General features: G+C 39.5%; 1 protein-coding gene across 2 annotated transcripts in view; it reads left to right on the top strand.

Moving 5' to 3' along the window:
• The window catches only part of LOC110521927 (seizure protein 6 homolog), an 84258-nt gene that overhangs the window by 33406 nt on the left and 37518 nt on the right, over positions 1-13334 (top strand). For both annotated transcript variants that reach the window (XM_021599899.3, XM_021599900.3), the window contains exons 6-8: positions 1123-1315; positions 1768-1953; positions 2223-2406. In XM_021599899.3, coding sequence (XP_021455574.2) covers positions 1123-1315; positions 1768-1953; positions 2223-2406 — 563 coding nt within the window. The remainder of the gene's footprint in view (positions 1-1122; positions 1316-1767; positions 1954-2222; positions 2407-13334) is intronic.

The following is a 13334-nucleotide window of genomic DNA, read 5'->3' as shown; positions in this document are numbered from 1 at the left end:
TCTATAGAGCTACAGCACTATTTTAGCCAGGTGTGTAATGCCAGTATTCAGCTGAATCTTTCACACCCGCTACCCTATGATGGTACCGGACCTGAATAATTTGGCGCTTTTTCAGTTCGTTAAAATACATTTTGAGAATTTCCGAGCTAGCCCTCCTAATGTCGTTTGACCCCACATGGAATACGACAGCGTCAGCTCCCGGCAACTGTTGTAGAAATGTCGAAAGCAGCCTTGTAATGTCCTGTACTCATAATCCAGGATAGCACAGAGTTTTTGCCCTGGGAACTATGATTTATTTTTACCATAAAACTGGCAATGACGACAGCTGGTGCAATAGCTGAGGAGGAACGTCTGTTCTTTCGCCTCAACTGATTTCGCAAACCCCTCGAGGACCGAAGGGCCCGATGGACCGGAGCCAGCTGTAGTATCCATTGTGGATGATGAATGGACTGGAGTCTCAGACAGCCTCACAGTGGATCTGAACCCGAGGTAGAAGCCACCGGAGAGGGAGACCAGACAGAGGCGCAGGTACCTCTGGATCCGATCTCGAATTGGAAGCCCCCAGGGAAGAAGGTGCCGAAACCTCTGGATGCAGGGCGGCGAAGCTGTTTCTAGTCTGTGTCCGGTCCAGGCTTAACATCTCCAAGAAGGCCCCCGTTGCCAGAGGACCCTGCTTTCGAGTTCCACTGCAAGTGTTATATCTCCATGGCTGGTTGGTAGGATTGAGAACAGGAAAATCCACCAAGTCATCCAGGAGCATCCCACCAACTCCATTCTCCAGGGAAGGGGGAGACCCTTTCTGAGAGGGATCGCTGCAGAGTACCAGCCATTCAGCTGTGGGGAGCAGACACTTCCACCAGGCTAGAGCGGTGTCCGGCTATTGGGGTAGAAGAGAAAGAAAAAGTAGGCAGGTGTGGATTCCCCAGCTACCTGTTTGCTAAGAGTACCTACTTCACCCCTGTAGTCCTCTGCAAGCAAACAGTTGCAGTTTACATCATGTGAAATCCATTTGACATTGTGTAGAACCAGTTTTGAATAATGTATACATGTTGGTTAGGCATTTTTACTCCTCAATGATTCCTTAATGAATCACTAGATGTCCACCATCTCCCCTCTCCCCAGGTGAAGAAAGTAAACCTATCCAAGGACGAGTCCCTGACTATCCTTGGCTATGGCGGGACGGGACCAGAACTCTTAGCCAATGAGACCCTGATGCGTGAGGGTCAGGTGATTCGAAGCTCAACCAATCAGGTGCAGATTTACTACCGCAGTCTCCGGCAGACTGATCATGGTGTGTTCAGCCTACACTATCAAGGTAAATTCAGAGTGGCGTCTTTTCTTTTTCCAAGAAAACATGTTTGAGTCAATACAATGGTTTTATAAGGGTGCTGTCCACAACAAGGAGGGGAAGCACACCAAACTTGAGGTGATTATTTTAGTTTAATAAAAATAAAAAAGTGAAACGACTACTCAAATTTCGCATGAATACATTATCAAGATGTATCACATCCGGCCGTGTTTTAGAGTCCCAGGTTTGGTCAGGGTAGGCCGTTATTGTAAATAAGGATTTGTTCTTAGCTGACTTGCCGAGTTAAAATAAAGGTTAAATATATATTTTGTAATAAAATAAGTTATTCCACCCCAGTGAGCGCTTTGAGTGTGATGGTTTGTTCACATGTCATCCTGCCTTGTTTTGTACAATTGATCTGTAGCACTCTCTCTTTCTTCTATCTTTCTCACTCCCTTAATCTGTCCTACATGCAACAGCCTTCCTCCTCTCCTGCATGTTCCCTCTTTCTCCTGATGGAGGGGGTGTGACAGTAACGGACATCCACCCCGGAGGCCATGCCCACTTCCACTGTGACCCTGGCTTCCAGGTCAGGGGCCACGAGGTAGCCACCTGCTTGAACATGACTCAACCCCATTGGAGCTCTCCTGAACCTCAGTGTGTGGGTTAGTGTTCGCTATCTTCTGACTGTAGAATCTTTGACCATGTCAATAGGATACAATAATTGTCTGGCCTGCACAGAAAATGTGTTTCCTGAAACGCACAATGCAACTTTGTTTTGGCCAGTATGGGTACTGTGAGCTCATTGGAAATTGTTTTTCCACAGAAGGCCCCACATCTCACACAGTTGAGGGAAGTTTCTGTGGCTGGCCCCAACGCTAGTGTCCACACACAGTGTACATAACTGATGACACTTGTTCTTCCCAACTGTTAGCTGTGTCATGTGGAGGGTGGATCCGAAACGCGACCGTGGGTAGAATCTTCTCGCCGCCTCCTCCATCTACGAGTAACCATAGCAACGGCAATAATCTGAGCTGCCATTGGCTACTGGAGGCCAAGGAGGGACACAGGCTTCACCTCCACTTTGAGAGGGTTGCGCTGGACGAGGACAATGATAAGTAAGTTAAGATGTTAAAGGGGCAATCTGCAATTGCTACATCCATTGTTTTACTTTTAAATTATATATATATACCCTTTGATCCTTAAGGAATGTAACTTATAAATGCCTCATGAGCTTAGTTCAACTGTCTTACCCCATCATTACCCAAAATATAACCTTGTTTTTACTTCTATCTAATTGTAAACAAACACTGTATAAAGTCCAAACATGTTCAAGTCATATGGATGGTCAGTCTATGAATTTGAGAGTGGTTACATGTCTCCAGCCCCATCCCTCAGCTATTTACCAAATCAGTGGTGTGGTAAAAGCTGAGTTATTGTTCAAACTGCAGATTCAGCTGCTCAATTCCACATGAATAATGTAAAACCGATCTTAGTACAATTCTATTTTCTAACCCAGTACTGTGTATTGGTTGGATAATAACTTACTTCTCATGGACTTTGAAAAAGTGAAGTTGCAAAAGTACAGCAATAATTTGGCTGCATTGTATTGTGAGTTCAGCATAGACCATCATAGGCTGATCCAGTATAAATGCTGGTTTTGCTGGTGACCAGCCTTCACTGTGTTTTTGCTGGTGACCTGCCTTCGCTGTGTTTTGGACACTAGTATTAGTTTTCACTCTGTTTGTCATAACCTAACAGACAACTAGTCAAAGCTCAAACCAAGTTTTTACCCGACTTGTCTAGTTAAATAAAGGTTACATTTAAAAAACAACTGGCGGCAACCGCAGCACAGTCAATAGGAGGTAAACAGTGGCTGGTGCGGAAAATAGTTAACTTGTTATGCAAGTATTGCACAGAAAACCTTCACCAGTCGAGCAATTCATTTTTACAATAATCTTCATTTTAATTAGACTTTACAAACAACAAGAGGGCTTAATTGGAGTCTATTTCTTCGGAGCCTAGACCAATATGAAATAAATTAACTGGCTGAGGTAGGCTATGCAGCCTAATAGAAGTAGTATTTTTTTTTTATTAGGCCTACTTACAATTGCAACTGGTCAAAAAATGTAGCATCCTACATAAAACATTAATTTAAAGAAAAAAAGTCTGCACGTTCGAACTAAAACGATGTAACTAATAATGAAAAGTGCACATTTGTAAATCCCAAACTCTAAAAGTAATTGGAAAGGTAGGTACAAATTATGTGTGACATTGTGGTTACAATAAAGAATGTAAACAAGATGCTGTGTTTATTTACAGTAGCGATGGACAATTGGAGGCATTTTGAAAACACTTGTTTTTCACAAATATAGTAGTACTGTAGGAGGTGTAGCCCATAATGCAAATGTTTCCTATTAGCCCGGCTACTGTTGTGAAAATCCCTCAACTTGCAATGTATTCGATGCTTCGATGCTTATGTATTCTAAAGTGTTACATTTCTTACTCAAAACAGCAGTAACGAGCAGCCTGGTGACCTATAGGCTGGAGAGGGAGCACACGTGACAGTCAGACTGCACAAAGTGCCTAATAAACAAATGCAGGTGTCTTATATCTTCACAATGCTTTAAATGCTTTATTATCCAAATGTTTAACTTGTTATGGCTGCAATGCCGGTAACGGGATCGATATGACAACTACCAGTGAAAATAGAGGGCTCCAAATTCAAACCACAGATATCTCATAATTACAATTCCTAAAACATACATGTGTCTCATATCATTTTAAAGTTAATCTTGTTGTTAATCCCACCAAAGTGTCCGATTTCAAATAGGCTTTTCAGCGAAGCACTACAAGTGATTATGTTAGGTCTCCACCAAACCACAATAAGCACAGCCATTTTCCAGCAAAATATAGCATTCACAAAAAGCAGAAATAGAGATCAAATGAATCACTAACCTTGAATTATCTTCATCAGATGACACTCATAGGACTTCATATTACACAATACATGTAAGTTTTGTTTGATAAAGTTCATATTTAAATAAAAAAATCTGAGTTTACATTGGCGTATTAGATTCACTAGTTCCAAAAACATCAAGTGATTTTGCATAGCCACATCGTTTCAACAGAAATACTCATCATAAATGTAGATGATAATACAAGTTATACACATGGAATTATAGATAAACCTCTCCTCAATGCAACTGCTGTGTCAGATTTCAAAAAAAGTTTATGGAAAAAACAACACATGCAATAATCTGAGACGGCGCTCAGAACAGAAGCCAAATTAGCCGCCATGTTGGAGTCAACAGAAACCAGAAAATACATGATAAATGTTTCCTTACCTTTGATGAACTTCATCAGAATTCAGTCCTAGGAATCCCAGGTCCACAATAAATGCTTGATTTGTTCGAAAATGTCCGTTATTTATGTCCAATTAGCTACTTTGGTTCGCGCGTTTGGTAAACAATTCCAAAGTCCACTATAACGTGACGAAATGTCCAAAAGTTCCGTAACAGTCAGTAGAAACATGTCAAACGATGTACTGAATCAATCTTTAGAATGTTTTTTACATATATCTTGAATAACGTTCCAACCGGAGAATTAGAATGACTTCAGATGACCGGTGGAACGCAGGTCCTTCCCCTGTGAACGTGCATGGTGAAAGAATGGTCTACTCGTGGCAGTGGTGACTATTTCCTGTCTCATTCGACTCCCCTTCACATTAGAGTCATCAGACAAAGTTCTATTGACTGCTGATTTCTAATGGAAGGCGTAGGAAGTGAAAACTCATCCATTTCTCGCTGTCATTTCAATGAGAGCTTGTTTGAAAATCTGCCACCCCCAGAAATTATACAAACAGGAAGTGGAATTTCTCAGGTTTTTGCCTGCAATATGAGTTCTATTATACTCACAGACATAATTCAAACCGTTTTAGAAACTGCAGAGTGTTTTCTATCCAATACTAATAATAATATGCATATATTAGCATCTGGGACAGAGTAGGTTCAATCTGGGCAGGCTATTCATCCAAAAGTGAAAATGCTGCCCCATATCCCAAAAAGGTTAAGGAGAAGTCTTGTGTCACTGGCAGCTTTCAGCTGTGCTTCCCTTTGCAGTCTGTAATAGTTTGCAAGCCCTTCCACATCCGACTAGCTTTGGAGCCGCTGTAGTACGATTCGGTGTAGTTTGATTCGATCTTAATCCTGTATTGACGCTTTGCCTGTTTGATGGTTCGTCGGAGGGAATAGCAGGATTTCTTATATGCTTCCGGATTAAAGACCCGCTCCTTGAAAGTGGCAGCTCTACCCTTTAGCTCAATGCAAATGTTTTCTGTAATCTATGGCTTCTGGTTGGGGTATGTAAATACAGTCACTGTGGGGATGATGTCCTCGATGCACTTATTGATAAAACCAGTGGCTGATGTGGTGTACTCCTCAACGCCATCGGAAGAATCCCGGAACATATTCCAGTCTGTGCTAAACTACAGGACTGCTTTGTTAGCATCTGCTTCATCTGACCACTTTTTTAAAGACCGAGTCAATGGTGATTCCTGCTTTAATTGTTGCTTGTAAGCAGGAATCGGGAGTATAGGTTTTCGCCTGCCATATGAGTTCTGTTATACTCACAGACATCATTCAAACAGTTTTAGAAACGTCAGAGTGTTTTCTATCCAATACTAATAATAATATGCATATATTAGCATCTGGGACAGAGTAGGTTCACTCTGGGCAGGCTATTCATCCAAAAGTGAAAATGCTGCCCCATATCCCAAAAAGGTTAAGGAGAAGTCTATCTTTAAATCGGACACGATGGGTAGATTAACAAGATGTTTATCTTTCATTTGCTGTATTGGACTTGTTAATGTGTGAAAGTTACATATGTCTAAAATGTTGAATTTCGCCTTTTCAGCGGAATATTGTCGATGTGTTCCGCTAGCGGAACCCCTGCGCTAGAAAGGTAAACAAAGCTTCCAGGACTTCTTTATCAGTGAATTCCCGAAAAGAAAACTCCTGACCAGCATTTTTAGTATCATTCGATAGATTTTCACCATCTACATCCAAACTACTCTATTCAAGAGCTGGCTTTGAAATACATTCAAATATTAAGCCTGCAGATATAAAATGGTGATTAAATTAATTAATTATATCAATTTTGTCAGTAATAGGGCCAGAATCTAAATTATTTAATTTGGGGAGAGAAGAGGAGACACAACCCTTCAGTGATTTAACAGCTTTCCAGAATTTTGCTGGGTTCCCTGTACATTCAGATAGTGTATAACATAATAATCTGATTTAGCTTTTTTAACTAGTTTTACACACAGATTTCTCAATCGCCTAAAATACTGCCAGTCTGGGCCGGAGTCTGTGAGTCTAGCTTTGGCCCAGGCAGCATCTCTGTTGTGCATGACTTCAGATAGCTCTGGACTGAACCAAGGGCAAGACCGATTTTTAATTCTCCATTTTTAAAGGGAGCATGTTTATCTACAATACAATTGAAAACATTTGTGAAGGGGTTCAGAGCCACCTCTGGGTCAGGTATAGATGCAATACAATCAAAATCCCAAAAATAAAGGTCACAAAAAAAGGCTTGTTAATTTAAATGTTTTAAATTCCTCTTGTTGATAAAGAGGATTGGAACGAGGCATCCGTATATCCCTGACACATATAATGGGACAGTGGTCACTAATATCCTAAGCAAATACCCCACTCCCAGCACATTTCTCTGGAGTTTTTGTAAATATGAGGTCAATCAAATTCGATTTCGTAGGGTCCTTTAAGTTTTGTACTAATCTAATTTTGACTGCTGATTACAAAGCCCACTTGTCCAAAGTTGTTTAAACAGTCAGCATCCTGCGTTCCCCATGCAAGATTAAAATCTCTGGCGATCAACACCTCTGGGGTAGTAAAAATGGTAATTAAATCAGTAAGTTTGTTTAGTCCACACTTCCTGGCAGAGGGTGGACGATAGATTCTTATAACTGTTATTTTTGACTTTGAACCCAACTGAAGACTTAAAGCCAACAATTAAAATAGTTTAGGACTGGAGGTAGCCATTAACCTTTCTGATCTCCCCATCCCGGATCCGGGATCGTGAATGACTCAAGCTCATTACCATAACGCAACGTTAACTATTCATGAAAATCGCAAATGAAATGAAATAAATATGCTAGCTCTCAAGCTTAGCCTTTTGTTAACAACACTGTCATCTCAGATTTTCAAAATATGCTTCTAAACCATTGCAAAACAAGCATTTGTGCAACAGTATTGATGGCTAACGTAGCATTTAGCGTAGCATTTAGCATTAGCATTCAGCTGGCAACATTTACACAAAAAAACAGAAAAGCATTCAAATAAAATCATTTACCTTTGAAGAACTTCAGATGTTTTCAATGAGGAGACTCTCAGATAGCAAATGTTCAGTTTTTCCTGAAAGATTATTTGTTTAGGACAAATCGCTCCGTTTTCTGCGTCACGTTTAGCTATGAAAAAACCCCTGTATCCAGGATTGTGTAAATCTATCAGCAAGCTCATTAGCATAACACAACGTTAACTATTCATGAAAATCGCAAATGAAATGAAATAAAAATGCCATCTCTCAAGCTTAGCCTTTTGTAAACAACACTGTCATCTCAGATTTTCAAAATACGCTTCTCAACCATAGGAAAACAATAATTTGTGTAAAAGTAGCTAGCTAGCGTAGCATTTAGCGTTAGCATTAGCGTTAGCATCCAGCAAGCAACATTTCAACAAAAACATAAAATCCTTAAAATAAAATCATTTACCTTTGAAGAACTTCGGATGTTTTCAATGAGGAGACTCTCAGTTAGATAGCAAATGCTCAGTTTTTTCCAAAAAGATTCTTTGTGTATTAGAAATAGCTCCATTTTGTACATCACATTTGGCTACAAAAAAACCCAGAAAATTCAGTCCTCAAAACGCGAACTTTTTTCCAAATTAACTCCATAATATCGACTGAAAACATGGCAAACGTGGTTTAGAATCAATCCTCAAGGTGTTTTTCACATATCTCTTCGATGATATATCGTTCGTGGAAGCATGGTTTCTCCTCTCAATCAAATGGAAAAATACTTGCAGCTGGCTTTGCGCACCAATTTCGACGCAGGACACCAGGCGGACACTTGGAAAATGTAGTCTCTTATGGTCAATCTTCCAATGATATGCCTACAAATGCGTCACAATGCTGCCGACATCTTGGGGAAACGGCAGAAGGTCTAAGCTTATTCCTGTCGCATTCACAGCCATATAAGGAGACATTAGAAAACAGAGCTTCAGAAATTCTGCTCATTTCCTGTTTGACGTTTCATCTTGGTTTCGCCTGTAGAATGAGTTCTGGGGCACTTACAGACAATATCTTTGCAGATTCTGAAACTTCAGAGTGTTTTCTTTCAAAAACTGTCAAGAATATGCATAGTCGAGCATCTTTTCGTGACAAAATATCGCGCTTAAAACGGGAACGTTTTTTATCCAAAAATGAAATAGCGCCCCTAGAGATCCAACAGAGACACAGAAAGAATATGCCTTGTGTAAATAGCAACACCACCACCTTTGACTTTCTTATCAGCCCTAAACACATTGTAACCATCCATAGAAACCTCAGTGCAGGGTTTTATCAGTTAACCAGGTCTCAGATACAATACAAATATCAGGGTCTGCCTGAGAGGCCCAGATCTTGACATGATCCACTTTAGGTAATAAACTATGAATATTAAGATGTAAAAATGTCAAACCTTTTCTGCATTAAAATCATACAGAGTTTCAATACAAGTCAGATTACTTTGAGATTTCAGAACAACAGGAGACTCAAAGATTGGATTAAACCTATTTTTTAAAATTTTTTATTTTTTAGAGGGTGGATCAGATTAATATTGCGGAAAGAATGTTGCTTCCAATGTAATTGTCTGCATCATTTCCAATCCCCCATATTTTTGGGGAAAATATATATATATCCATACACGCATGCATACTGTCTACACATATATACATACACATACCTATATAGACATACATACTTTTTTAAAGAATATACCTTTATTATTATTCCACGCAAACCCTTCCACGGATCTCCCAAATGGAGCAAACTGATAAACACTTCTGCTTCTACCTTCAATCCATACATTTTATACACATTCTACAGACACAGTCTACTTTACAATAGTTCTCTCTTGTTTGTTCTTAGTCCTTCCTCTATTTCTGATGTCCATCCAGTTTGATTTCTATTTGTAACTATGCTATTTCACAAAAGTTCCGAACCTATATACATTTTACAGATCCCGTATGCTTTACATTGTTTATCTTGTTATTAGTCCCACCCTTCAGCTCCATTCAACCCCTCCCATCTGTCTCTCAACATCATCCATTTCGGATTTCTACTTGTCATACATTTTTCAACTGTGCTGTGATGCTTCACAAAGGAATTGAACCTTCCTATTCTCATAGCTTCTACAGATTGTAAATTAAAAATAAAACTATGGCTTTTCAAACCACCCAGTATTGCTATCTGTAGTGTTAGTTCTAGGCAAATGTTGCAATTCTTCAGCCATTCCTGGACCTGTGACCAAAAATGAGCTACATGTGGACAATACCAAAATAAATTATCTAATGACTCTGCCTCCTCACAGCAGAATCTGCAGAGCTGGAAAGATTGTATCCCCCATATTTATAACATTCTATTAGTTGCAAGAATTTTGTATAGTAATTTATAAATTATATATGAATGGATCATTCAGAGATCCTCACTGAACTTCTGGAGAGATTTCGCTGCACTGAGAGTAAAGGGGCTGAATAATTTTGCACGCCCAATTTTTCAGTTTTTGATTTGTTAAAAAAGTTTGAAATATCCAATAAATGTCGTTCCACTTCATGATTGTGTCCCACTTGTTGTTGATTCTTCACAAAAAAATACAGTTTTATATCTTTATGTTTGAAGCCTGAAATGTGGCAAAAGGTCGCAAAGATCAAGGGGGCCGAATACTTTCGCAAGGCACTGTATATGCCAATTATGTGATGATCCGACTGCATTATGTCCCGTATCAACACTTTTTAAACTTTTGGTGCCAGAGAGAATGGTATATGAAAGTAGTCAAGGCGACTAGCTTGATTAAGCCTCCGCCATGTATATCTCACTAGGTCAGTGTATTTAAGTCTCCATATATCCACTAATTGCAATATATCCATGACATTCATGATTTCCTTAAGTGCCTGAGGGTGATAGTTTGTAGTTTGTAGTGTGATTTCCTTTCCAGTCCATAGAGGTATTTAAGACCGTATTAAAATCTCCCACCATAATAATAGAGTCTAGTGTTGCTTGTAGAGTTGATAGATTCTTATATATATTTTAAAAGAAGCTTGGATCATCATTATTCGGACCGTATAGGTTAATAAGCCATATCTGTTTATTGTCCAGTAATCCATCTACCCTGAGGATCTGTTTGGACAATTTGCACATTTGGATCGAAATTATTGTTAATTAAAACCATCACATCTTTTGAATTTCTTTGCCCATGGGAGAAATATATTTCGCCCCCCCCCAGTTCTTTTTCCACAAAACTTCATCTAAAACTGTTGAATGTGTTTCCTGTAAACAATATATATTATATTCCTTCTCTTTTAGCCAGGTAAATACTGATTGTATTTTCTTATTATCTGCTAGGCCATTACAATTGTAACTGGTTATATTTATTTCACCACCTATCATAATGAGACACAACTTTCAATTATTTTTATCAAAATATATGTTTGTAAACGTACCATTAAAAACTCATCCCGAGTTGGTTTGTCATCCCAATGCCCGGGAAACCACCCTCGACCTACTGTATCCCATAACCCATAACCGACTGGGATACATCCTTTGAAAAGAGCACACAGTGCCATTTACCGAATTGAAGTAGATTAACTGCCAAATGCATTTCCATCGTCCTCACCTCGATTTGTGTTATATATATAGCTGTGGATCATCCTCTATTGTCCCTAACATCTTTTACTTCTTCGCAACAGTTGTGGGATACACACATACACCCACACACACTCAACCAATACCCCCACACAACTCACTAACTCAACAATTTCACCACCCCAGAGCCTAACTCAAGATAGTTCTTGATTTACAAATGTACCTGCAGTTGCAGCTGCACGAGAAGGCTTGCAAGACCGCACAAAAAAATAGGCAAAAATTAAGAGATTTTATTTACCATTGTCACATCCTAGATGATGGAGGTCAAATGTACACCTTTTCCCTGAAACACCCACAATACGGTCACCCGTATTGACCATATTCCCAAGCATCTCCATGCAGTCCAACTTTAATTCTGTGCCACTAGGGTCACAATAATATACCCCCTCTCTGAATGTTCGAGTGTGACCCCCTCCCCATGGGTTACTGCAGCTAGTGTTGCCAGCACTGCCACTGCCTGGGTGGGGGCAACCCACCGTAATCCCCACCAGCTAGGTACAAGGTCATCAAGGTTCTCATTAGCAGCTTTGAGAATTTCCTTGTGTAGTATGCTCTCCCTTTAGGGGGCTTTGGCTTTGCAGGACCAACCCTGCCAAGCAGGCTCAGAATATTGAGGGGCAGTGCTGCTCTTGGTCTCTGACCATCATTTGGCTGCATACAGACCACTTACAGCATGCACATAAAACAGTTAGGGACTTCTCCTGAGTCTCTAGGTCATTCAGGTGGGTGTCTAGGGTATAGGGTCATGGACCGTACCATTAAAATAGGATCATAAATAAATAATTGGATATCATTTATTTTTAAAATATAGTTCCCCATGATAGGACAATAACAAATCAAATGTATCTTCTATTTTAAAACTGTTCCACCACGATAGGACAAGAAATAAATAAGATGTATAATTCATTATAAAAGTATATCCATCATCTGAACAACATTGAAGCCCTCTCATACCCCGGCCCACACTAATACATTGGCTCTGGGATATGCAACCATTTCATTACTCACTCACTCAACTTACAAACATAACAAATCAAAATAAACATACACCACGCCATCCACACATACTGTGCTTTCTGTTTACTTAGTTTTTATCTTCACTATGTTGAATTAGTGCTTGTGTGTTCAATTAGTTATATGTGAAGATATATAGAAAAGCTACATTTTTTATTGTATTGTTACAATCCATAACCGGGCTAGAATTGTGTTTATTTTCCTCATCTATGAGAACTTTGCAGTTAAAAAAAAAACATGGAGTAGTCTTTGTGTCTCTGAACAACTGGTTATCAATATATAGTTTATCAACGACGAGAGCTACTCGTTTAGCTTTTAATCTATTTTCTTTGAAAATTGGATACAGAACTTTGCGCCGTTCTGCAATTTTCTTTGGAAACTGATAATTCATGCCAATTTTGGTCCCAGCAAGTCTTTTACCCAGGCTTTTAACCATTATTTTATCTTTAAATGAAGCAAATTTGGCAACGATTGGGCGGTCATACCTTTGGCCTCTCTGTCCGAAGCCTTCAACTCTTTTATATCCTTACTAACTAATTCAAGTATACCCAGTTTGTCATTTATTGATTTTAACAGATCGGTTTCGACCTTTACCATTCCCGGTGGTGACATTATTAAATCGTCTGTGTCTGTGGAAGAGTCACGTTTCCGTTTTGAAATCGGTTCCCCTGTCTTACTCTCCGTCATGTTTGGGTGTTGCTTGTTTTCGTAAAATATTTGTTGATAAATGTCTCTAGTCTTAAGATTTGTTTTGTGTTATTATCCAGGTTGAAGGTTATCACCCACCAGATTATGTAGTACTAATATTTGTCTAACTTGCCAATATTGAATATTACGTTTTATCTTGAGGTGTCCTACATAACTTTGTTCAGTCCGCCATTACCTTTACGTCCGCCATGCCCCTGAAACAGCTAAAAACTATCGGCTATCTCCCTCAAACCAGTGGGCTGGTTTGAATAAGCAGCAGGTGTTGGATCAATATCCACCCTTATACCTATTAGGGGGAAAAAAACAAAGTAGGAATAGCAATTACATTTCTCCGGTTAGCACCATTTGG

This window comes from Oncorhynchus mykiss, chromosome 4 (assembly GCF_057628025.1).
Source record: "Oncorhynchus mykiss isolate SJ-2025 chromosome 4, ASM5762802v1, whole genome shotgun sequence".
NCBI classification, from domain to species: domain Eukaryota; kingdom Metazoa; phylum Chordata; class Actinopteri; order Salmoniformes; family Salmonidae; genus Oncorhynchus; species Oncorhynchus mykiss.
The sequence above is the reverse complement of the archived record's forward strand: the minus strand, read 5'-3'. Positions and strand labels throughout refer to the sequence as shown.